This window comes from Rhinolophus sinicus, linkage group LG04, assembly GCF_036562045.2.
Source record: "Rhinolophus sinicus isolate RSC01 linkage group LG04, ASM3656204v1, whole genome shotgun sequence".
Taxonomy (NCBI): domain Eukaryota; kingdom Metazoa; phylum Chordata; class Mammalia; order Chiroptera; family Rhinolophidae; genus Rhinolophus; species Rhinolophus sinicus.
In genome coordinates, this window is record NC_133754.1 from 182,112,192 (window position 1) to 182,135,924 (window position 23,733).

Sequence of the window (23,733 nt, forward strand, 5' to 3'; positions counted from 1 at the left end):
CCTCCAGGTGTGGGTGCCCACACCATCTGTCCACCTCTGTGTGGAGCTGAGCCCAAGGTGTGTGAGGCCAGCAGGGTGGGTCGGGGTGGGCACAGCTGCCTCCCTCTGCTGCCCCGAGGCCAGGTCGCTAGGAAGGCAGTTCAGGGTCCAGGACAGGCTGTTCCTTCCCCAAGTGCAGACAACCCCTCAGGGTCCCACCCACCCTCAGGAGACAATCACAAGCCTTTCTGATCCAAACCCTCAGATCACTGCAAGGCTCTCCTGACCTAACCCAGTGTCCCCTGCAGCCCCATTTCAGGTCACCCCCTCTCCACTTCAGGGCCTCCTGCCGTTCCTCCTCTAAACTGCCCTGCCTCTGGCCTCCCCCACGCTGCTGCTACCTCTTTCTGGGACTCTCCTCCCTCTCCTAGAAGACTATTTCTCTAACTTCAGGTCTCAGTTGAACCATCACCTCCTCACGGGAACCACCCTGATCCCCTTCATGCCCCGCCCCTGGACATTCACACCCTCAAGGCTCCCGGGTGGCTCCCCCAGCACCCAGCACAGCTGTGACTCATCACCTCTGGTGTCCTCATCTGTTTAACATCTGTCTCCCCCACCAGGCTGCTGGCAGCTCTGGGGCCAGGACCACATCTTCCTCCCTTGTTGCATCCTCAGTGCCCAGACACAAAAAGTGTTTGTTGAATGAATGAGTGAGCTAAAAGAGACCTCTTAACTTCACAGATGAGAATACTGAGGGCCTGAGGGAGGAAGCGAATTTCCCAGACTACCTAGAGGTCAGTGGTAAGGGGATATAATAAATAAAAACTGTTTTACAATTGAATGCATTTCCACTGTGAATCCTCACAAACCCCCCAGACAGGAGGGATTATATCCCCATTTCAGAGGTAAGTCAGTCTTCTTTGGTCACATTACTAGAAAGTGGCAGAATCAGGACTGTGATTCTGTGACCCAGGGTCCAAGGGCACAATGAGCACACTCATCTGAGAGCAACTGCCCACTTTTTTTCCTGAGCAACACAGAATTGTTTCCATCAAGGAAGGAGGTTAAGGATAGCATCACAATGCTTTCTTGCAAGCCCAGAAGGAAAATGAGAGCCTCTCATTGAGCAGGGTTGCCACACCGCACTCAGCCAGTAAGTGTCGCCATTCAGCAATAACCCAGGTGATGCCCTGAGCTCACCCCGCACAGCCCCAGGGCCTCAAGGCCACTCACCATTGTTGCAGTGCCGGATGCAGTCCTGCAAGACAGCCTGCCACTTGTCCTGCTCGGCTTCTGTCATCATGCAGAAGTAGTAATGGCGTGCGGAAGGATGCCAGAGGATGAGTGGGAACTGCGTGGGGCACTTGAGGATGGGGGCGGCGCCCGACTTCGATGTGGTCCCTGTGGAGACAGCATCCTCTGAGCAGCTGCCCTCTGTAGTTTCCTGGGGTCCCGATCTGAGGGGCAGGCTCAGGCCCACAGAGGGTCTGCCTGTCCTGGGGTAACCAGCGAGTTGGTGAGGAGGCAGCATCCTTTAGCCAAAATGCCCTCACATCCTGGCTAAAGGGGCCTCAGAATCCCCTGGCACCTGTCTAGACCCATGTCTTAGAGCTGGTAATGCACTCCCTCTTGGGGAAGGTTCTAAACTCCGCGTGTGAGGCACAAATAACGCAGGGTCAGAGCCCTCGGGTGCAAAGGTCAAGCATTACCTTCTTGGGTTTCCTTTCAAATTTTATCTGTGGAGGCCAAAATGTGGTTTAAATGTCCAAGGAGGGAGGGAGGCTTGTGGGGTGCGGGATAGAGAATAAATAAAAGGGGATTTTTCTCTCTCTATTTTGACTGCACGGATATTCAAGATCCAGCGAGATAAGGGGTCCTAAGCGATGACCTCGCCACTGTTGTTAATAATCGGACAATGACAGTTCTTCTTTGCACCCTGGCTCTGTCTGCATCTCTGTGCTGGGCTCGGTGCACACAGCACCTCGTGGGGTCTACACAATACCCCAAGGTCAGTCTTCTCAGTGCCCTGTTGCCCAAGACAGCAAAACAAAGCCAGGGTAGGGGCTGGAATCCAGGAATGCTGACTCCAGCTGAGCCCTCAGCCACACAGGGGCGCTTTAGCCCCAAGTCCCATCTGGGGGCACACACGCCACCCCCAGTACCTCCCGCCCACTCTTTGGTTTCCCTTAAGATCATCTGAGAGGCAGATGTGTTCCTACAAAGCTTCTGGGAGTCTGTGACAGGGTGGGGTGGAAACAGGGCGCCGAGAATAACTCCTCACAAATGCAGTATTGACTCAGCAGTTTACAAAGCTGGGTCACCTCAATCATCTTCTCCCCAGCATCTCTCAAGGACTCAGGGAAGGGAAAGGATAGAGAGTGCGATCCCCATTGCACAGCTGTGATGGTTAGGCTCAGGAAGCAGGGTACTTGGGTGGGGCCCACACTGTTCCAGCCCAGATTCACTGCGTGGCCTCAGGTAATGCCACCAGCTCTCGGCCCAGCTGGCCTTTCTGCAAACGTAGAGCCTGGAGCTCCAGGATCAGGGCTGCCCTCTCCCCTATCCAAATCCCCAGGTTTGCACAGGACATTTTGGCCTGGGTTGGGTGCTCCTTTACCTGGTAAAGAGTTGCCAACGAGCTCCAGGTACTGGTCCACCGAGGTGAGGATTTTGTAGCCTGCACTGTTGATGACAGCTCGGGGTGGGACATGCCGCTCATAGGCCTGAGGAGGGGGCAAGAGAGATGGCTCCTAGGGGTTACAGGCATGGCCAAGCGGAAATCCCATCTCCAACTCTGGCTCCAGGACCCTACCCAGTGTTGCCTGCCTCAGGTGGGGAAGGAAGAAAGGGAGAAGAGAGACAGAGAAGAGGAAGAGGAGTCTGACCAACACTAGAGTCAACATAGTATAGTGACCTGGACTCAGGCCCTGGGCTCAAATCCTGGCTCCACTGACTACCATCTGTGTGACACTGAGGGTCAGGTTCCTTTACCTCCTATGCTTGTTTCTTCAGCTATAAAACCAGGGTAATAACAGTTCCTACCTCACAGGGCTGCGTGAGGACAGAGTGAGGTAACCCACAGAAAATGGTCAGCACAGTGCCTGGCACAGCAAGGACAAGTAAGCATGCTGAGATTATTGTCACTATCATCACTATCGCTACTAATACTGCCTCTTATTAGCAGTTACCATTAACTGAGCATTTGTTACATACCAGGCACTGCGCTCCGGGCACTGCATGCTTCATTTCACAGACTCTCACCATCTAGCAGGTGGGTACCATTATTAGCCACAAGTTCACACAGCCAGCAAGTGGGGACCTAGGACATGAACCTGGCCTGTCAGCCTACGGAGCCCAGGGTCTTTGACCATAACCCTGAACTGTCCACCAAAGTCCTAGGTTCTGAGCAACCACACAAGTTGCCTTTGGAGATTAGGTCTGGGTACTGCTTTCTTACACCAGTGGGGAGAAAAGTGGTTCTTCTGCAGTAGCTCATACAGCAGGGCTGCCATGCTGCACTCTGCCACTAGGTGTCACTACTCAACACATTTCTCAAGAGTGGCTGGACCCTCTAGGGCACTCATTTGCCAAGTGCGGTCGGTCCCAAGTCATCAGCAGCAGCCTAGAACTTGTTAGAAACGTAAATTCTTGACCCCACTCCACACCTGGATCAAACTGGGGCAGGACCAGCCACTGGTTTTTTAACAAGCCCTCCAGGCGATTCCCAATTCCCAAGCAATTCTACCAATTTGAGAACCACCGCCCTGGGACAACAGGTTGCTCCTGTGTTATGCTAGCACAGATTTGCCTGGAAACAGGGGGCTCAAGCCTGTCCTCTGGCTGCTCTAGAGAAATGTCTGGTAGAAGAAATTGGGTCTGTGACTCACCCAGATGGGGCTTCCCCAAGGGCCCAAGGCAAAGATAAGGACACTCAGCAGGACACATCTACCCACTGCAGGGCAAGGAGGTACGGGGGGGATCAGGAAGGAAAGGATAGGACCACCACCCAGGGCTGGGCAGGGAATGGCTGCTGAAGAGTGAGGCTGGGACGGCCAGTCAGAGAAGCTGAGCGCAGAGGAGCTGAGCGGCAGGAGGCCCAGCCAGCCCGAAGCCGAAGTAGAGGAGGCCTGGGCAAGGAAGGGCCCTGCAAAGAGAGAGACCTGGAGGAACGGGGAGGAGCTAGTGAGTTGGTTATGGGGGAGATGGATGCCTGGATGGATGTGATTTAGAGAGGGCACCGTGCGCAAGCAGGTTTGGGGAGGTAGGAAGGGGTACGGAAGGGTGCTGAGGTTCTGCTTTGGCCCTGGGGACAGTGGAGTGGGGGTGCTGGAGGACAGGGTGAGGGTGGGAGTCTGGAGTCTTCGATTTAGGAGTACGGGGTGTGCGTGATAACTACCGTGGAGAAGGACAGCTGGGGGAGGGGGGGGGTGGCGGCCTCACCACTTTGTTCTCGTAGAGCACCAGCCCGTAGTTGTGGGGCACGAGGCTAAAGCGGTTCCTCCACTTCTTGTTGTCCTCCTGGTACTGAAAGAGGTTTCCCGAGAAGATGATGCGCTCGTCCAGGGGCACCTGTGAGGAGGGACAAGGGAATGGGTTCCGTCAAGGTGACAGCCTGGCCTGTGGTGCCCACGTGCTCACCTACGAAGGCCTCCGAGGCAGGGCTGTGTCACACCCACTCGGCAGGTGAGGAAAGTGAGGCTCAGAGCAGTGAAGGGACTTTCCCGGGGTCCAGGAGGAGCAGTGGTGATGTCAGGACTTGAACCCAGGCCAGACACCATGATTCAGAACCCAGACAAGACTGTACTCCATCCTGGCCCTAGGCAGGTACAGCTACCTCAGGACAGGTCTGGAACTTTCTCTGCCGTCTGCAGCAAGCTGCGTCCCCATCCACCTCCACTACAGCGAGGGTGCAGGGCAGTCACCCCAGCAGAGGGGACACGCTCACAGACCAGGCCAGTGAAGGCCCCAGCACCTGGGGCACAGTTTTTCCTCGGGGTAACAAACACTTGACAAGGTGGCTCAGCTCTGACAACTGACAGGATGGCCTCCATGATTCTGGGTGGGGGTGGAGGGGGCCTCAGCCTGGGGGGTTCCATGGTTTTTTTATTGTTGTTGTTGTTGTTGGGTTTTTTTATTTATTGGGGTGACAATTGTTAGTAAAATTACATAGATTTTAGGTGTACAATTCTGTATTACATCATTTATAAATCCCATTGTGTGTTCACCACCCAGAGTCAGTTCTCCTTCCATCACCATATATTTGATCCCCCTTACCCTCATCTCCCACCCCCCACCCCCCTTACCCTCTGGTAACCACTAAACTATTGTCTGTGTCTATGAGTTTTTGTTTCTCATTTATTTGTCTGAGGGTTCCATGTTCGACCAGCATCCTGGCAGACGGGTGACCAGTGTGAGCAGCGGGAACACCCAGACGTCCCTGCAAAGCCCTGGCTTTGACTCCACCTCTGACTCAGTGTGACTCCGGGCCGGTCCTATCACCTCTTTGAGCCTCAGTGAAATGGGGACAGTGACAGCCCCGACTTCATCTAGGTATCTCGAGGATTCCGTGAGATAACACTTAAAAAGGTCACGCAGGCAGTCAGGACCTGGCAGGCAGTGTGCACAGCACACAATACCCGGAGCCACCACGACCAGGCAGGATTCCTCAGCCTGGGCGAGTCTCCCAGCTCCACGACTGACTTCTCAGGGGTGGAGGGGGCGGGGGAAGTGGCCATCCTGAGAGAGTGCTTCCCGACAGATCAGTACCGGGAAATTTCAGGAAAGGAGACACAGCTCACTCGTGGAGGAGCAGAGCTCGGAGAGTCCAGGGCTCCTCGCTTTCTCAGCAGCTTCTATCTGTTCTACAACAAATATGGCGTCTTTTGCGAAAAGAAACATGTATCATGCCATAATGGGAGAAAGCACTATGTTAATGGTGCCTAATCCTTCCTAGCTTCCGCGTTGTGTTTTGGGGGGTCAGATGAGAGCAGCCACCCCCCACTCCCAGGCCTGGCTCTTCACACGCAGCCCCCTCTGCCCAGCAACCTCCCCGCTACTCTTCAAGGGGAAATGCCAAAACATTCTTGGAAAATGAGGGCCCATTGTACTCAGACAATAGGACCCCCATAGCCTGCTTCCTACCCAGGGATAAAAATATTTACAGGAAAAGAAAATGGTCCCCCCCCCACACACACACACACACACAGTGGGTTTTGCCCAAGTCACAAAGCTGCTCTTGAGTGGTCTATATTTAGACCAGGACCTACTCTCAACCCACCTCTCAATGCCTAGCTCTTCTTTGAATCCCCAGGCCTTCTAGAAAGAGTGCAGATACAGCTGTCCTGACACCTTGCGAAGACCCTCAATCCCCCAGGCCTTTGCGTAGGATGGAAGCCTGCCTCAGGGCCAGTGGGAGGCTGTGCTCAGGGCACAGCTGACCACCCAGGCAGCCCTCCCAGGCCCAGTCAGGCTCGGAACCCCAGCCCCAAGTCCACCCCCAGTTCCTGAGCAGCCAGTAATGGGTGGTTGGTTGTGGGTTTGGGTTTTATTTTTAAGACTTTCAAATGGCAGAGTTATGTTTCCATTAGAAGGCCTGCAGGAAACAAAACACAACCGACAGCCCAGGCAAAATATTTTGGACTCTGAAAAGCTCTCCAATGCCACGGTGGGACTCTTCAGTGGGTGGTGATGGCTGGAGCACAGACCCCGGGTTTCAGCCCCAGCGCCACTGCCTACACCAGGGGAACCTGGACAAATGACTCCACCTCTCCAAGCCTCAGCGTCCACAGCTGTGATGAGGACAGAATCATAGTCCCTCAGACAGCGGAGTTGTGCCAGCTGGATGAAGCGTGCCCACACAAAACACCTGCTATTTTTATTATTATTTATGTTTTTATTACAACTATTGCTATTTTTATTGCATTATTCCTTTTTTATTATTGTTCCTAATAAAAACAATTAATATTATGGTGATGGTTATTTTTATTATTTCCATTATTATATTACTACCAGGACGGCCAGTTTCCTGAGTGGCAAGATGAGACCAAAAATCCCAGCTTCTCAGGGATTGTGGGTGATTTCATTTTACTCGTCTTACTTACATGTTAATTCTATTTTCCTACAATGAATACGTACCCTTTGAATGTCAAAGGCATTTTTCATGCAGAGTAAAAGCTTAGTGTAGTCACTGGCCCTCACTTGTCTTGTGTTATTGGGACCTGGCTCCCTGTGACATTTCTTTCAAAAAACGGGGGCAATTCCAGTTCTGCCCACTCGAAACAGTTCAACCTGGGTTGAGCCCAAGGCCTCCTTTCCTATCACACATGTGTGCACCTGCCAGACACCCAGGCCAGGCCACATCTCCATGTACCTCTGCCCTCTGTTGTTAGGAGGTGGGGAGGCTGTCATGACACCAGGGGACCAGTAGTTTGGGGGTCCAAAAATCAGAGGGCTATGTGATGCTTTGAGAGCATCTGACACACAGCCCTACCCTCCACCCCAAGTGAGCTGAGGCTTGAGGCAGAAATCTGAAACCCAGCTCTCGTCCCGTCTCAACCATCCTGGGCCATTTAAAGGCTCAGCTCCGAGCCTTTGCACATGCCATCGCCTTGGTCTGATACTTCTTCTCCCACAAGAGCCTCAGCTGAGATGACCTTTCAGGAAACCCTTGTGAGCCCTGAGAGGATGTCAGGCCCTCACTGTCACAGCTCACCCTGTCATCTCCTTCATAGTGCTCACTTGACTGTGTAAAGGGCTGTTGACTCTCTGTCTCCCGTCTGCCATCACCTGACCTGACACAGTCAGTGTGTCCGACTAGGGGCCGCCTGTCTCTCCCTCAGGGTAATCCCGCGTCTCATCAACCCTCTCCCACCCCTCTGAGCTAACGCCTCCAGCTGAGAAGATATCAAAGGGTAATAAATTCTCGAAGCCACCAGGTCAAGTGGCGCCAGCTCCTGCCCCTTTGGTCTCAAGGTAAATAGGCACATTTTCAGTTACTTGATTTTGGGGGAGGGTGGGAGTGGAACAAAATAAAAATCCCAGTGTGAGGCCTTCTCAGCCTTTTCTGTCTGCTCTGCCACCTCCCCTGTGACCCCATACCCGTCCGTCTACCCCTCATCTGCCCCCCATGCCAAAGCTCCATGAAATCCCCACCCGCTCCACAAAGCTACTCTGACCCCCTGGCCCACGACGACTCTTCTCTCTGAATATCATTTCACAGACAGAGAAACTGAGGCCCAGCAAGGTAAAGCCACTTGTCTAAGGTTGCCCAGCAGGTTGGGACTCACGCCCCCTTAGTAATCCCATCTGCTCCCCAACTGCACACCATTTATCCTTTCACTGAAGCCTTAGGCAGCAGGGACCCATTTGTCAGATGAGGAGACTGAGCCTTGGAGGTTGAATGAACTGAGAGGATTTGAACCCAGGTCCCCCTGAGTTCTTTCCCACCACACCACGGGGTTCCAGCCTCAGTCCCTCCTCTATGGCACTGGCCCCAGCCCCTGAAGCCTGAGCACTGGCTGACCGGGGCAGCCTGGAGGAAGCCAACAGAACCGTGGGAGGGCGTGGCAAGGTGACCAAGGGCAATTGTGCCGCCTACCCGCCATGGAATTCAGCCACTAATGACCTGAGCGCCAGGCACTGGGGTTGCCTGGCTGACCTGGCTCTCACCCCACTTCCAGAGGGAGCAGCTCAGCCAGCTGGGTTCCCCAGAGGGAAGTTGGTGGGCACTGCTCAGGGGCCACTGGCCAGCCAAGAGTAAGTAAACTCTGGCTGCTGTTCGGCCATTCCAGGGCCAGGCCGCCTGCAGAGGAGATGGGTCTGGAGCCCCTTTTCCTCATCACCCCACCTTCTGCCACCTGCCTGGCCATCCAGGGGGCAGAGGGTGAAGATCACTGAAAGAAAATGACCCCTGCCCAGAGACATGCGGTACCCGCAAATAGGGCTTTCCTGGGCTAACAAGGAGCCCCCTGCACCACTCCCAGAGGATCAAGGCCTGGCCTGTCACCCCAAGTGTTCAGACCCGGTACAGGCAGCTTCCAGCCTGGCACTCAGAGCTCTGCCTGTGCTCCTAACATTCCCTCACGTCCTCTAGGGCCAGTCATCACAGGGTCCCCTTCCCAGGAGGCTTTGCCTGCCTCCTTCAGCCCATGTGGACCCCCAGGCCAGGGCCAGGGGGCTTCCAGTTCCTCACTGTGCAAATGTTTACTGGGCAAACATCATCCCACTACTAACAACGGGATAATGACAGGCCACTGATGACGACAGTGGCAGCCAGCGCTCTCCAAGCACCTTACCTGCTCCAGGCACCCAGCTGACTCGCATCTTTAATTTTCACGACACCCTGTACAGGAGGTGTGCTCATCCTGTTAAACTGAGGCTCCACCAGGTGAGGTAATTTGCTCACGGGCACACAACTAATAGGAGGAGGAACTGCGCTTGAACTTGAGCCTGTCAAGATGACTCCAGGGCCCCAGTTCTGCTGATGGAGCGAAGGAGTGGGGCGGGGGAGTCACCCACAGTGACAAAGGGGGCTCGACAATACCACCGGGTCATCTGTCTATTCGGAAGCTGGGCGGGGCCCTTAGAGACCATTATGGCAACAAGGGGAAACTGAGGCCCAGAGAAGGAAGTCACTCACCGGAGATGACGGTGAGTGGGCATCAGAGCCTGACCAGGATCCGCCCTATGCCCCCCTGGGCACCTCTCACCTTTCGCCAGAGCAGCTGGGCCTGTGGTGTCCCAGTACCCTCAATCTCATGGCGCATGCTGTTGAAGAGGGCGACACCATACTGGTCCTCATAAAAACGAAGGAACTCCGTCAGGATCTTTCCGGTTCTCTCTGGAACAGAAGGACAAATAGGACCGTCAGGTTGTCATGGTTACTTACATGCAGCAACCCTGCCCCAGGGAGGGGCGTCCACAATGCCCCAAATTCCTGCTTGAAAAAACTGCACAAGCTCTGCACTTTCGTCCGCTTTGCATTTCTGGGCAGAGTTGTACATTTCCTGCACACACTTGGGTGAACCTCCAGACAGGAAAATGGGCAATGACCCTAGACAGAGAAATCACCAAAGAGAAATTACGAGGAACCAACAGGCAAATGCAAAGACACTTGGTGTCACCAGTCATCGACCAAATGCAAAAGGAACCAAGATTCCCCGGTCAGACCCTCCAGGATATAAAGGAACAGGCAACTTAACCCAGGGCTGGGGGTGTTGGCAATGGGGCCGGCCTTTGTGGAGGGTGACTGGCAGCTGTGTGCACAATTTTAACAGCGGAAGTAAGAAGATGGAGGTGGGGGCGGTCAATAAGTACATGTATCAACAAAGGGAAAGTATCCACATTCTGTCACACAAAGAAAAGCAAGTTACAGAACCAAATGCTGAACATCATCTCATTTAAAGTTATTCCTGTTCATGCATATAAATTATTTATGCCTGGAGACTTATGGGAAGAGGTCCCAAAGGCCACACTCCAGACTGTTAAAAGTGGGACCTCTGCGTGTGGGAATGAGGAAAGCAGAGTCCATTTCATTTTCTGCTTTATTCACTTTTATAGCATTTGAATTATTTTACAAGCATGACTCCTTTCACAATAAAAAATAAATATTCTGAAATGGACTCATTTACCAAGTTAAACAACCTTTCTGCTTTCACGGGCCGTTTGATTCTCTTCCGCTAAAGCAGTGTCTGAACAGAGAAGGTTGAGTACCGTGGCCTCCAGAGCAGGCCTAGCACACATTAGACACCCAGTATTTGCGCTGGCTAAGCATCCCTAATCACAGGTGAGGACACTAAGGCCCAGCAAGGGTCATGACCCATGATAAGGGGGCCTTCTCCTTGGGAGAGACTTCCTGATGCAGAATAATTACGGTCCGTCCCGACCACGGGTCGGCCCACTGTACAGCTCCCTCTCTGGGCCTGTTTCCCCTGCACACTGAGAAGCCTGGATTCAATAACGGACAGGCCCTGCTACCTCTAACAGTTTTGGATTCCAGGTTTCAAAGTCCTGGTTCTTTCTCAAAGGAGAAGGGGCTGACCTGATGCTGTCACTCCCATGGCTGGCCTCTGGGTACGGAAGGTACCTGGCTAGGACAGCATTTCATTTCATCCTCTCAATAGCTCTGTGAGGTAGGACTGGTGTTATCCCCATTTTACAGAGGAGGAAACTGAGACACACTGGCATGAGGTCACACAGCTAGCAGGCAGTGTAGCTAGGCTTGTAGTAGCCAGGATGTGGTGGCCGGGAGGAAGGCTAAAAGCATGTACCCCATCCCACCCTTGGGGCCTTGAACAGGCCCACTCCCTCTGGAGGCAGCTCAACCCATGGACCACTACCCACAGGCATGGCCTTGCCTGTGTTCCTCTTTCCTGGAATGAGGTCACGTCTGTCCATATTCTGTTTGGAGGGGGGTGGGGAGGAGGGGAGAACAAATACGGAAATTGCTTAGAACGTCTATTTTTTAAAAGCCATTAACAACCAGGACTCTCTCAAAGACCATGGGAATTGTTTTGAAAAATCATGAGGCAAGATTGGGCGAGGGGCGGGGGGGAGGTAATGGGATAATGAATTGGAGCCAAATAGAGAAAATCGGATCGTAGACGACAATACTATTGGTACATCATGTAATCATCATAGTAGTTACCACTGATTGTTAACCCGAGCCAGTGGGTGGGCAAGTTTTACTTGCATGATCCCAAAGAACCTTCATGAAAACCCTAGGGAGTCAGTTCTATTGTTTTCCCATTTTAGGGATGAGGAGGCTCATGGTGCCAGGACTGGAGAGCCTGCTCTCCGCTGCCAGCCCAGGAAGCCTCAGCCCAGGGTTTTGTCCCAGCTCCGCCCCAAGCAGCCAGACTCCCAACGGGTACTATCCCAGCCAGCAGGTTTGGGCCTTCCGATCTCGAGGGTCCTCCACCACGGCTCTGCTCTGGGAGGCCTGACCCAGCCCTGGCGCACCCAGCCTCAGACAGAGCATTAGTTCCAGAAGGGCCAGAATCTGCCCTGACCCTCGGGGAGCCAGGTCCAGGAGGAAGCCGCTGGCCTGTTAGCACTCACACTGGGGTCTGCCTGACCCACAGCATGCTGTCAGCTGCCGGGTCAGCGAAGGCCAGACATCGAGTGCAGGCCAGCCGTGGCTGGGTTTAGAAGTCCCCCGGGGCTAGACTGGGGAGGACAGGAAGGGCAAGGCCAGCCAGGTGAAGGCCCATCGAGGGACAGGCATCCTTCAGGCCCACATTGGGTGGGGCTGTGGGTTGAAGAGGAAGCCAGTGGAGGCTGAGGAAGTGACAAGCAGAATGAGGTGCCCCAGACAGAGCCAGAAGGCAAAGATGCGGCTGACAAACCTGTAATATCCAGGCTAAGAGGGGCCAAGGCAGGGTGGGAGGCAAGGATGAAATTCATTCTGGACCTCTCATGTTATCCAAGTGAGGCTGTGGGACCAGGGTGTGGAAGCCAGGAGGACTGGGGCAGACAGGATACCGGCAGACCTCTGGGGGGTGGGGCGGCCTCACTCAAAGGAGCAGGAAAAGAGGACGCACTCCATGAGCCCTGCAGCGACTCCGCCCCGATTGCACCCAACTTCAACTACAGGCAGGCCTTGCTATCCAAATTCAAGACCTGTACAGCTCGAGGTCTGTTTTTAGATAAACCCTTTGCTACCTAAAATTTCAGAACCAAATAGATCGGAGAGTGTGGGGTCTCTCACTACTCAGCCTTGCTCTCCCAACTCGGGAGCCAAATGGATTGGGATAAAGAGGGGTGCTAGTATCTAAGGATTGACTGCAAACCCCAGGAAGGTGGGCCTGGTGCCCTTTTGATCACCACTGGATCCCCTTAACTCAACTCCTGTGGCCTGGAGCAGGTCAGTCCCCAGGGAGGGGGAGTGCACTCACCAAACCATGACTGAGTGCCCGCTCTTTCCCAGGCCCCACAGAGGACACACTGGGTGAGGGCTGGGGGCGATGGCAACCCCGAGGGGTTAAGGACTAAAAGGAAAGGGCTGGCAGTGCCAGGGAGCTGAGGACCCTAGTCTCCTAAGTTTGGCAGTAAAAGGAGCGCTGGAAAGGGAAGACTGTGGGGGAACAGGGCCGCGGGTGGCTTCTTGGCAGAGGTAGCCCCAAGCACATTCTTGAGAGATGTCCTAAGACAACTTGGGAGGAACTGCCGCATGCTTCATACAAAGGAAGAGTCACAGGAAGGCAGAGGATGAGGAGTTGGGGCATAGGGACCTCGGAGAGGCAGGAGGAGAGGCTCCAGCCCCCTCAAGGGACGAAGGGCTTACAGGAGAGCAGCCCTGAACAGGGACCCCCTCTGGCCAGATGCTGCAGACCCGGGCAGGCGTGCGGCCCTGGGGTAGGCCTCCATGAGAGGGCCGCGCCTCAATGCTCCTGCCTGCTGAGCTCAGGGCCTCGGTCCAGGCAGCCCCCTCCCTATAAAGGATACTCAGCACCCCACTTTCCCACTTCCTGCCTCCCAGCAGCGGCCATCCACTGGGATTTTACAACTTGGATTCCCATTGCAGCATCCCGGCCTGGGTGTTTGTGGGTGGTCCCCAAGGGTTCAGGTGCCCCTCTCCACACCTGCCCACACTAGCTCTTCCCACTTCCTCCCACAGCTTCTGGAGACAACCTATGCCATGGATCTGGGGTCTCCAAGATCAAGGCTCACCACTCCGGAGGAGACTGAGCCAGAGAGGATGAGGGGCTCATCTGAAGCCACACAGCCAGACTGAGGCACTCAGGGTTCAAGCCGCAGCCTGCTGACCCCCTCCTGATCCTGGCTCTGACCACTGTCCACAGGGCTCCACAAGGCATCCTCCACCCAGAGGGCAGACCGGAAGCGGCTATGGCCCCATCTCCAAAGGCCCAGGACCTGGGAAGCCCCGGCTAGCTGTAGCAATCCAGATGCTGGCTGTGTGCCGGCCTCGCCTACCTTCCACAGTTTCTCATCCATCCTCCCTCCCTCCTCGCACTGACTCAGCCCAAGGTGCTCTTGGAGGAGAAGTTACAAGAGGGACTGAGGGAGCCTGCCTTCCAGCCCCAGGCTTCCAGCCTCCTGATGAGGAGCACAGGGTAAGGGCCAGAATCCCAGTTCTGCTAGACCCCAGCCCTGCAGCTGCCTAGCTCTCTCAGAGCCTCGAGTTTCTCATCTGTAAAATGGGTACAACAGAATCCATTCACAGTGCTCTGCAGGACAAGGACAGGACGTGAAGTGTTTGGTTCAGGGCCTCCCTAAATGTTACTATTAATCACAACAGTGCTCAGCTTATAACATGTGTAAGAGAGTAAAATTTTTAGTAGCAGATGTAACTTTTATAGTTTGAAAAACTCCAATAAAGACTTAAAAAAAAAACCACAGGAAGATAATCATAAAATGATATGGGTGGATAAGTCTTCAACAAAGATCAGATAAAGGGAAAGCCCACACGAAGGCAGGAATCACACAGGCAAAGGTGAGAGGCTAGGAAAGCCAGGCCAGGTGTGTGCAAGGAGCACCCCTGTACCCAGGTTCCCACCTGACCTTGGTGGGGTCCCCTGGCATGATCTTCAGCCTCTTCTAGTGCACAGAGCCGATCACTGTCCCCTTTTGTGCCCCTCTGTCAACACGTCCCACAGAATTAGGAGGTAAACTCACCGCCACTAGGACACAGGGCCCAACACACACACCCAGATTCTTCAAATGGCCCAGAGGTAAATATAGGTAAATAAGGCCCTCCACTTTACAGGTGTGTGAACCAAGGCTCAGAAAGATTAGTGGCTCACGAAAGGTCATTTTACTCTGTCAGTCAACAAAAATCGACTGGGCACCTCCGTGGGCTGTCACAGGAAGGGCCTACCTGTGGGCTCCTGATTCTTTCATTAGCAAGAGGGCAGGCAGCCCACAAATCCTGGGTATGAGATCTGTGCCTGGCCACCACTGTGCCACTGAGGCTGCCATCTCCACGTCACATCTGTAGTACGAGGGTAATAGATACCATCCGGCTTCAAAGAGGCCACTTCCCAGGACGTGGGGGTCTGGGGGAGACACGACACAACACGACACAACACGACACAACACAACACAACACACACACACGGTTTGTTTTGGAGTCAAGCCTTTCAGCGAGCTGGTTGAGTAAGGGTTCTTGTATCTCAGATCTCTGGGCCTTAGGATGGTTCTGCCCCCCAGATATGTGGAACCCCGTCTCCAAAGCCTGCACCCTCTGGGACCACCAGGGGTCACCTAGAGGGGCCTTCTCACCAGCCAGTCCTCCTCACTCTGCCCCCAGAACTCCCAGAGTTTACCAGGTGTACTTGCCTCTGAGAACATATGCATGCTCAATAGCTCGCTTCATGCCAAAATACTGTTACACCCACTTTACAGATAGGGAGACCCGGTGACTTACTCAAAGACACACAGCCTAGAAGGGAAAGAGGTGGGTTTCAAACCTTGTCTTACACCAAAGCCTCTTCCTCCCCCAGCCTCATGCTGCAGCACAATACAATTTCCAAAACCTTATACTTTATGGCTGAGTCTTTGGTCCCACGAGGTAGGTAAAGCAGAATTTACTGTCCCCATTTTACAGATGAGGAAACTGAGGTTTAGAGAAGCAAAGTGACTTTCCCAAGGTCACAAAGCTTGACATGCAGTCAGAGCCAGAACTGAAGTCGGGGGTTGCCAGCCCCCATCTTGTCATAGCTGGCTGGGAACCTTCATACCTACTGGGTACTTGCTTAAGCATCTTCTCTGGGCCTCAATAATTCTACTTATAAAATGGGTGGGTGGGTCCCTGTTGGCTCAGCTGATCGAAAATGTTCTGAAATCTCAACGGCAATCTAATCAGTGTTATTCTGGCCCCAAGGACTGACCAGGGTGCTGGCCTCAGCACCTCCTTTGAGCTGTTGGTGAGTCAGTTCTGAGTAGGAGCTGACCACAGCCCCCCAAGCTGGATAGAACGACCAGGGGGAGGGTAGGTGGAGGACAGGATTCAGTACCACCCCCACCTGGTTACAGAGCACCATCTTCTCTGGGCACATGAGCTCTGGGTTCAAGTCCCAGCTCTGCCACCTGCTAGCTGTGTGGCTTCAACCAAGGCACTTACCCTCTCTGAGCCTATTCTCCCCTCTGCAAAATGGCACAACGGCATATACCTGATTGGATTGTAGGACGATCTATAAGCTAAGGAGCAGAAAGCACTATGCCCTGAGAAGGAGAAGGCACGTCACTAATGGGGACATTTATAAAGTGCCTCTTGTCCAAGGTTCCTTTGACCCAGGGAGAAGCCCTTGAAACAGAGGTAGAGGAACCACCATCCTACCCACCCCCCGCACCAGAACCAACAGCAGCCAAAGCAGCCGGAAGAACACTAATCTCTGATTTTCCAAACTGACAATGTTAAGGATCATGCTACTTCCTGCTCTCAGATAGCAGAGGCTGAGCAAGAACGGGGGGCGGGGGGTACTGGGCCCATTGTGCACATAGGGAAACTGAGGCTCAGAGAGGAGAAGAGGCTTGCTGAGCTGCGAATGGGAGGAAGAAGCACAGGAGTCCTCGGAGAACGGACCTAGAAAGGGGATACCTTGGAGAGCCTGGGAGGCCCTCCCAAAGCCCACCACATGCCACACCTGCGCTAAGCCTTTGACCTGTATCATTCCCCCAAATCCTGAACTCAACCCTGGGGCAGGGGGTGTCAAATCGGAGGAACGTTTCAGACCAGAGGACAGAGACCCAGGGAACTGAGACCCCCTCTCAAGTCTCTCACTGGGGAGAGGCAGAGGCAGGATCTGAGCGCAGGCCCTGGACCCCCCTCCATGCTGACAGTGAGGCACCTGGACGAAGAGGAAGATTTCTAGCTGAGATCGCACCAGCCTTGTGCCAACCCCGGGGGCTTCACACTGGTCCCAGCCCTGGTTTGGCCCGAATGGAGGGCACGGCGCCAGGCCTGATCCCGGCTCATCCAGTCCCTCCAGTGGGCTCTAAGGACACACCTCACCCACCAGGCCCGGCCCAGTTTCAGGGCTGAGAGATTTGCAGACTGAAACCAGGCAGGCAGCTCTCTGTAGGGCGGGGCAGGCCCAGAACCTGCCAGCCTGGTTCCCAGACCTCTGGAGAGCAGGGCCGGGGAGGGGAAGGGGGGGAGGCCGCCCGTGACACCAACCCCACCCATCCCAGAGCTGAAGGAACAGCAGCAACAGAATGGGGCTGGGATTCTATTTCCCTGTGTCGTACAGTTGTCCAAAGTATCACCATGGGGAAGCAGGAAAAGCTTGAGGTGTAGAGAGGTATCCACACTCTCCTGGAGTCCCACAGCATGTCCTGACAGGGCAGGGTCCCCACGCCTGGCCCCAGTGCCTAGCCCAGGGCCTTTCCACTTGACTCCCCTTATGATCAGTGTTAACACAACAGCAACAGCTGTGTGATCAGCCGCTCCTCTGTACCCAGCGTGGTGCTACACGTTTACACGCATGACTTCACTCGTTGTCCCCACTTTGTAGAGGACACTGAGACTCAGAGAGGGTAAGTGACTTCTCTAGGGACATACAGCTTGTAAATGACATGCACCCAGAACAGCCTGAGTCTAACAGGGAACCAAAGTTTGGGCAAATCCATCTCACCCCCATCTTCCAGACTGGCAGTCTCTGGGGGCAGGGGCCCCGCACAGCACTGGCCCTGTGGGTGGCCACCGTCAGGAAGGCTGACAGAAAGGCTGACACGGCTCCTGCTCAGGACCTGTAATCAGGGGGGAGCCCAGAAGAGGTGGGTAATGACAGGCTCCATTGGCCAGCAGGGCAGGGGATGGGCAACCCGCCTATGAGTCTCAGCTAGCAGCTGGAACTCTCCAGAACCAAACCCAGGACGGGGTCGGACACCTGAGTGCACCTCCACAGGCCAGTCCTCGTCCAGAAGGGGAAGAGCACCCAGAGAGGACACGGGTCACCCTACAAGTCTCCCCTGAAGAAGGGGTGGGCTCAGAGCATCTATAAGGCAACAGTAGGTCCCTGCGACCCCACTTCTGGGCCCAAGAGGACTCCAAGCCCTCCACGCCCTGCTCCCCAGAACAAGGACGTCAGGGTGAAATGGACTTCCTAACGGGGAGCCCACACAGCTCAGCCCAGGCCATACCAATAGTCACTGTCCCCCAGCCAGGCCACTCTCATGTTATGCCTGCCATAGCCTCCGAATCTCTACCTCTTGTCCCCCTCTGATCCCCCCCAAATCACCTCTGCTCAAAAACCTTCCACGGCTCCCACGCCTTTGGGCATCTCAGTATGCCACAGGCCCCTGTGTGCCCTTCCTTGCCAGGGGGTCCTGCACAGGCCGCTCTCCTCTGCTGAGCTCATTCCTCAGCTCTCCAAGGCACCCTCCCTTCCCCCAGGAAGTCCCCAGGTTGGTGGGTGCCCCCCACGGACTCCCACAGTCCCCCACAGTTGATCTCCCAGTGCGTAAAGGCCTGTTCCCTGTCTGACTCCCCCTGGCAGTACCCACCACATCTGGGACAAATCTCGGCACATAGTAAGAATGGGAAGGAAGCCCAGAGTGAGAGGCCAGAGGCAGTGATCCTGGGCCAGGGCCACCCCCCGCGGAGAGACACCACCCCCATTGAGCAACAAAGCTCCCCACACACACCCCAGAGATTCCTCACCGCAGAAAGAAAAGCTAATGCCCAACCCAGGGGCTGTGGCTGGGTCTCAGGGATGAGAGAATGTGCACAATGCTGTCCCTTTTCCTCGGGAAGGTGGTTGCCACCCACGAGATTTCCCTTCCTGCCGGCCTCAGGTGCCCCAAAGGGGCCCTCTGCCGGGTCACCTCTTCCTGGGGGCCAGTTATCAACAGGAAAAACCTCTCCCCATAAAATACAGCAGCCCACAGCACACCAAGGCCCAGTAATGACAGCCACCTCATCGCATGCCACCTCTGTGCGAGGGACCTTATGTGGGCAATCACAATGGCCCAGGGGAGGGAGGTTCTGTCATTACCCCAGTGGACAGAGGAGGAAATGAAAGCATGGGGCAGTTCAGGAACCTGCCTAGTGCCACACAGCTGGAAAGGCACGATGCTGGCTGGTGACACCCAGCTCCCCACATGGCCTAGCACTCTGCAAGGGCATTTACCAAATTTGGACACTGAGCCCTGGCAACAGCCCCGGAGGTGGGTATAGGTATCACCCCCATTGAGGAAACAGAGGCTGCGAGGCCCAGTGAGTTGCCCCAGGCCAGCCAGCTGTCAAGTGGAGGAGAGAGACTCCAAACTGGGGCTTGAACCCAGACTCCAGGGTTGTGGAAAGGACAGGAGACAGTCACACATAGCACTTTGTAAAGGCTCTCGCTGGCCTCTGATGGCCTGGGGAGACGGTGGACTCATCCATCACCACATTCTCAGTAGCTGACAGGGGACCTGCCTGCAAACACTTTACACTGAGTCGGATCCAGGATCCACTAGGATGTCAGTCCCACTCCCCCCGACCCATCACCCAACCCAACCATTTCCTGCCTGTCTCAGATACTTCCCACCTCCATGCTATCACTGGGCTGTGCCCTCTGGCTGGAACTGCCTTCCCCCTCTTTCCCACAGTTCAAAATCTTAGTCACACTTCAAGGCCCTACCCAAACATCATCTCTTCCATCACAGTGTTTTGTAGCTGTCCATTTGCATATAATTATAATAATAACTGGGGCATGAGCTAATGCATCTAACATTTAGCCCAGTGCCAGGCACAGAGGCAGCTCCCTGTGTTAACCATCACCGTCAACACTATTTCACTTAACCCTCACCAGATCTATTGTTAAACCCATTTTATAAAGGAGGAACCTGAGGCTCAGAGAAGCGAGCCCAACAGCACACAGGTGAGAGCAAAATTGAAACAGGAAGCCAAGCTGGCGTTTGTTCACTGCCCTGTCCCAGTGCCTAAACGGTACAATTCACAGAGAAAACTCACGAGTACTGGGTGACTCACGAGCACTCAGTCGACTGCTGGGACATCCCCCACTTGAGGGGCAGCTCCCCGTCTGATAACAGGCCACTGGGCCTGAGAAGGGTCCTCTGAGACCAAGTCCAAGCTTTCCATGAACAGATGGGAAACCGAGGCTAGGGGAGTGGGGAAGGAGCAGCCAAGCTCCCGTAGCCTCGTGCTCCTGCGAGCAGCTGCAGAGAAAGAAGTCAGTGGGCTTTTGGTACTCAGAGAAGAACACCGGCTCTGGCCTGAAATGCTCTCCCAGAGCCCTCCCTCTCCGCCTAGCCATCCCCTCGCCCCTTTCCTCCTTCTCCTCCTCCTCCCCAGGCTCGAAACCACCTTGGTATCCCTCCCCCACATGTCCTGTCCCCTCAGCCTCGGACACCACAGTGCCCACTTCTCCTTGGAACTCTCTGTAGCTACAATTACTGTCACTGTGAAAGGCTCCGTCGACCCGGCTCCCCACAGACAGAGACCTTGTTCCACCATTTGCCCAGCACCCAGCTCATGCCTGGCCCAGGCCAGAGCTCGATAAACAAGTGCTGAGTGAACAACGCCTGGGTGGAAGCTCATCGAGTTTTGGACGCCAAAATGGCCGTCCAGGAGGCTGCGTGGGACTCGGAAGGAGGCCGAGGAGGACAGAGTCTGGCTGGGCCTCCCCATCACGAAGGCAGCTTTGGGGCAAGGCGGAGGGCCAGAAGCCGGACGGGATTTCTCACAAAGCTGCCTTTAAAGCTCCCCTCAGTTAGCAAACATGTCACCTCGGCTCAGCAACCCAGGGCTGGTGAGAAAAGTGAGCGCTGAGGCCTGAGGAAGGAGGGACGTGGCTAAAGTGCAGGCCCAGAGAAACGCCAAGAAAAAGGGCAGACTGAAGACATGCCCACCCCAGGGCTGCCCTTTCCTTTACACCTCTGTGGTGGCCTCAGAGGGAGGAAGTCAATTCCCATCTTGACACAAACAGAGGGAAACAAAAGCCCTCTCATCTCCTCCTGCCCCTCCCTCCCTGCCTGGCAGCAGCCCCGTGCCCACAGCCTACAGTTGGCAGCTTGTTCTGGAGCCCAAAACCCAGGCGTCCCTGCTCTCTGGGAGCACAGACCCAAGCTGGGAAGGGTGGAGATGAGGTGCCAAGGCCCCCATGCAGCGTCCCCAACCTGGGCCAGAACCAGCCTACCCACACCTCCCCTAAGCCCGCCCAGGAACCTGGCGCTGTGCCTGCCATGGAGGGTACCACTTCCACTCCTGGGAGCATGTCTCAAGTTGGGCTCCCAAGGCTGGTATCCTATACCAAGCCCTGACATTGCCAAGGTCACACCCCAGGCCAATGGAATCATGAAGAAAGGGTCAAAGGGAAGGTCAAAGGCAGCTGGAGACCCCCCGAGCTGCCAGATGCCCCAGGAGGACCAGCTACCCTGCACTGTGCAACCCTGCTCAGCTGTCTCATCCTCCTGCCCCCAAAGAGAGCCCTGGCTTGGAAGCAGGACACACAGAGCAGATCTCAGCTCAGTGGCCCAGTGGCCTCGCCTCTGAACCTCAGTGTTCTCTGTGCACTGGACATAACTTCTCCCTCAGACGGTTACTGTCATCAGGATTGGCACAGAGGACCTGTCAGTTTTCTGGGATGTTTCATGCCAAGAAACGGGCACCAGCAAAGAGCAACTAGAATGGCAGCTACCTGGCCCCTCAGCGGGCCACTCAGGGGATGAGAAGGTGACATGCTTGGGGTCCAATCTTTCTGGGCCCCTTTTGGTTAACTACTCAGAAAGGGGAAGTGGAGAGAGAAACCCCAGTGAAGATTCTGAAAGCAAACACCCCAGCAAACCTCACGCCACCACACCTCAGCTGACCAGAGCCCCTCTGCTCCGTGGCAATGCAGGTGGGTGCGTTCCTCGTCTCTCTGAGCCTCCGCTTCCCCAGGGTCGCCTCACAGGATGAACAAAGCTATGGTGAGGCTGGATGACGAGTGCTTTGAACTCCGTGAGGGCAGGACCGCGTGTGTCTTGCTCTCCTGGTATCTTGTGTGGCTACGTCTCTTTTGTTCTTATCACGTTGACTAAAACATCCAGATGAGTGCTAATGAAAATACCTTCACGGTTTCAACATCGAGTTTGCTCAGTCATGCTCAGTATCTGATGGATGATGCTGTACAGGGCTGAGTACCAGGTAGGGGCTGCTAAGAGAAAGGAGGGAGGACTTAGCTCTTCTCCCCGAACAAAAGAGTTGGATAATTCCCTGGGAAAATAGATGCTGGAAAAACCCAGTCAAAACCATGCCCCAATCAAACCGGAGCCTGTTCTCAAGTGACCCACCAAAGACAGACAGATCTCCAGAGAGGGCTTTCTACCTCAGATGCCCAATGTGGGACACGTGACCCTACGAGGTAGAGAGCGCCCCATCACTGGAGGCGTGCAGGCAGAGACTGGATGGATGGCCAACTGGCAAGGAGGCTGTGGAGAACATTCTGTGCCAGGAAGGAGGTTAACAGTAAAAACAAAAACTTTAGGACCAGCAGACTTGGCTCTGCTACTGACCATGACTTCCCAAGCCTAACTTTCTTTATCTATAATACGGGGAGAAAAATAGTACCCACCTCAGTGTTGTTGTGAGGACTAAATAAGACAATGTGTGAGAAGTGTCTGGCACTCTGCCTGACTATTGGTAAGAGCCTGCTAAATGACAGCTGCTGTTCTAATAAGAACCAATCACTAACAAATGCCAGTTGCCGAGGCCCAACCCTAACAGAGAATGGCTAAACAGACACAAATGCCCACATTTCATTAGCCAAGTGCCCTCTGACGTCAACATCCTCTGCACCGAGTCCAGGCTTTTTCCTAAGCTGCCTGAGGACCCAGACTCCCCCTGCCCATCTTACACATGCGCGCGCGCGCACACACACACACCCACCACCACCACCACCACCACCCCCTGCAGTGCTGGCTCTCCAGGTCCTGAAGGCAAGTGAGGTGGGGGCAGGAGGAGGACTCCTGCCTTCTAAAGCCAGGGATGGAGAGGTTGAGGGGGGGTGGAAGGGAGGAAGATGAGCCAATATGAAAATTCACTCATGTGCTTGCTGCGGGGCCAGAGGAAACCCAATCCAGGGCTGGAATGCCGGGGACCCCCAGCATGGTGAGGCTTTATGCAGATAGAAGATGGAAAGTTTATTCAAATAACAAGACTCCTGCGGTTGGCTGCCCCTCTGCTCCACCCTGAGTCACCAGCTGCAGGTCTCCTCGGGCTCCCGAGGGGGCCAGAAGGGGAGGTACCAGAACTCATCCCCTTGGACGCCCTACCAGGCTCACATTTCTTGTTCCAGGTGCCTGCATGAACCCCCATCTGTGCTCCATGGGAAACTCTGTTCTCAGCTAGCAGGCCCAAGTCCTGTGTCTGCTTCCCAGGAAGGGGGTCCCTTGAGGATGAGTGGGAATGGGCTCACTGTCTCCCCTGGCAGCGATGCATAGATTCCAATACAGACTCCAGTGGGTGATGCAGGGTTAGGAGTGCAGGGCCCTAAGTCCAGGCACTGACTTCCAGTGGGTGAGCTCGGGCAAGCCCCTCACCCTTCCTGGCTCTCCGTCTCCTGTCCAATGAATGGGCTGGACTCCACTGCACTGGACACACAAGGCCCTGGTGCCCTCCCACTGTGACATAAGATGGCATTCCCTCCCCAATACAGCATCACAGGGTCAGGTCCAGGGGCGCCACCACTCAGGCTTTATCACATTGCCCCAGATTTCACCTGTCAACCTGGGGTACCAATAGCACGGGCCGTGACAGTCACTCCCCCCATTCAATGGGTCAGAACCCGCCCCCCATGGTTATAAGCA

General features: G+C 54.8%; 1 protein-coding gene across 1 annotated transcript in view; it reads right to left on the minus strand.

Annotated features, from left to right (window-relative positions):
- The window catches only part of NIBAN2 (niban apoptosis regulator 2), a 48,857-nt gene that overhangs the window by 10,554 nt on the left and 14,570 nt on the right, over nucleotides 1-23,733 (minus strand). The window contains exons 2-5 of the mRNA XM_019728629.2: nucleotides 9,690-9,820; nucleotides 4,423-4,551; nucleotides 2,600-2,705; nucleotides 1,216-1,383 (exon numbers count right to left, since the gene is read on the minus strand). Of these exons, the coding sequence (XP_019584188.2) occupies nucleotides 1,216-1,383; nucleotides 2,600-2,705; nucleotides 4,423-4,551; nucleotides 9,690-9,820 (534 nt within the window). The remainder of the gene's footprint in view (nucleotides 1-1,215; nucleotides 1,384-2,599; nucleotides 2,706-4,422; nucleotides 4,552-9,689; nucleotides 9,821-23,733) is intronic.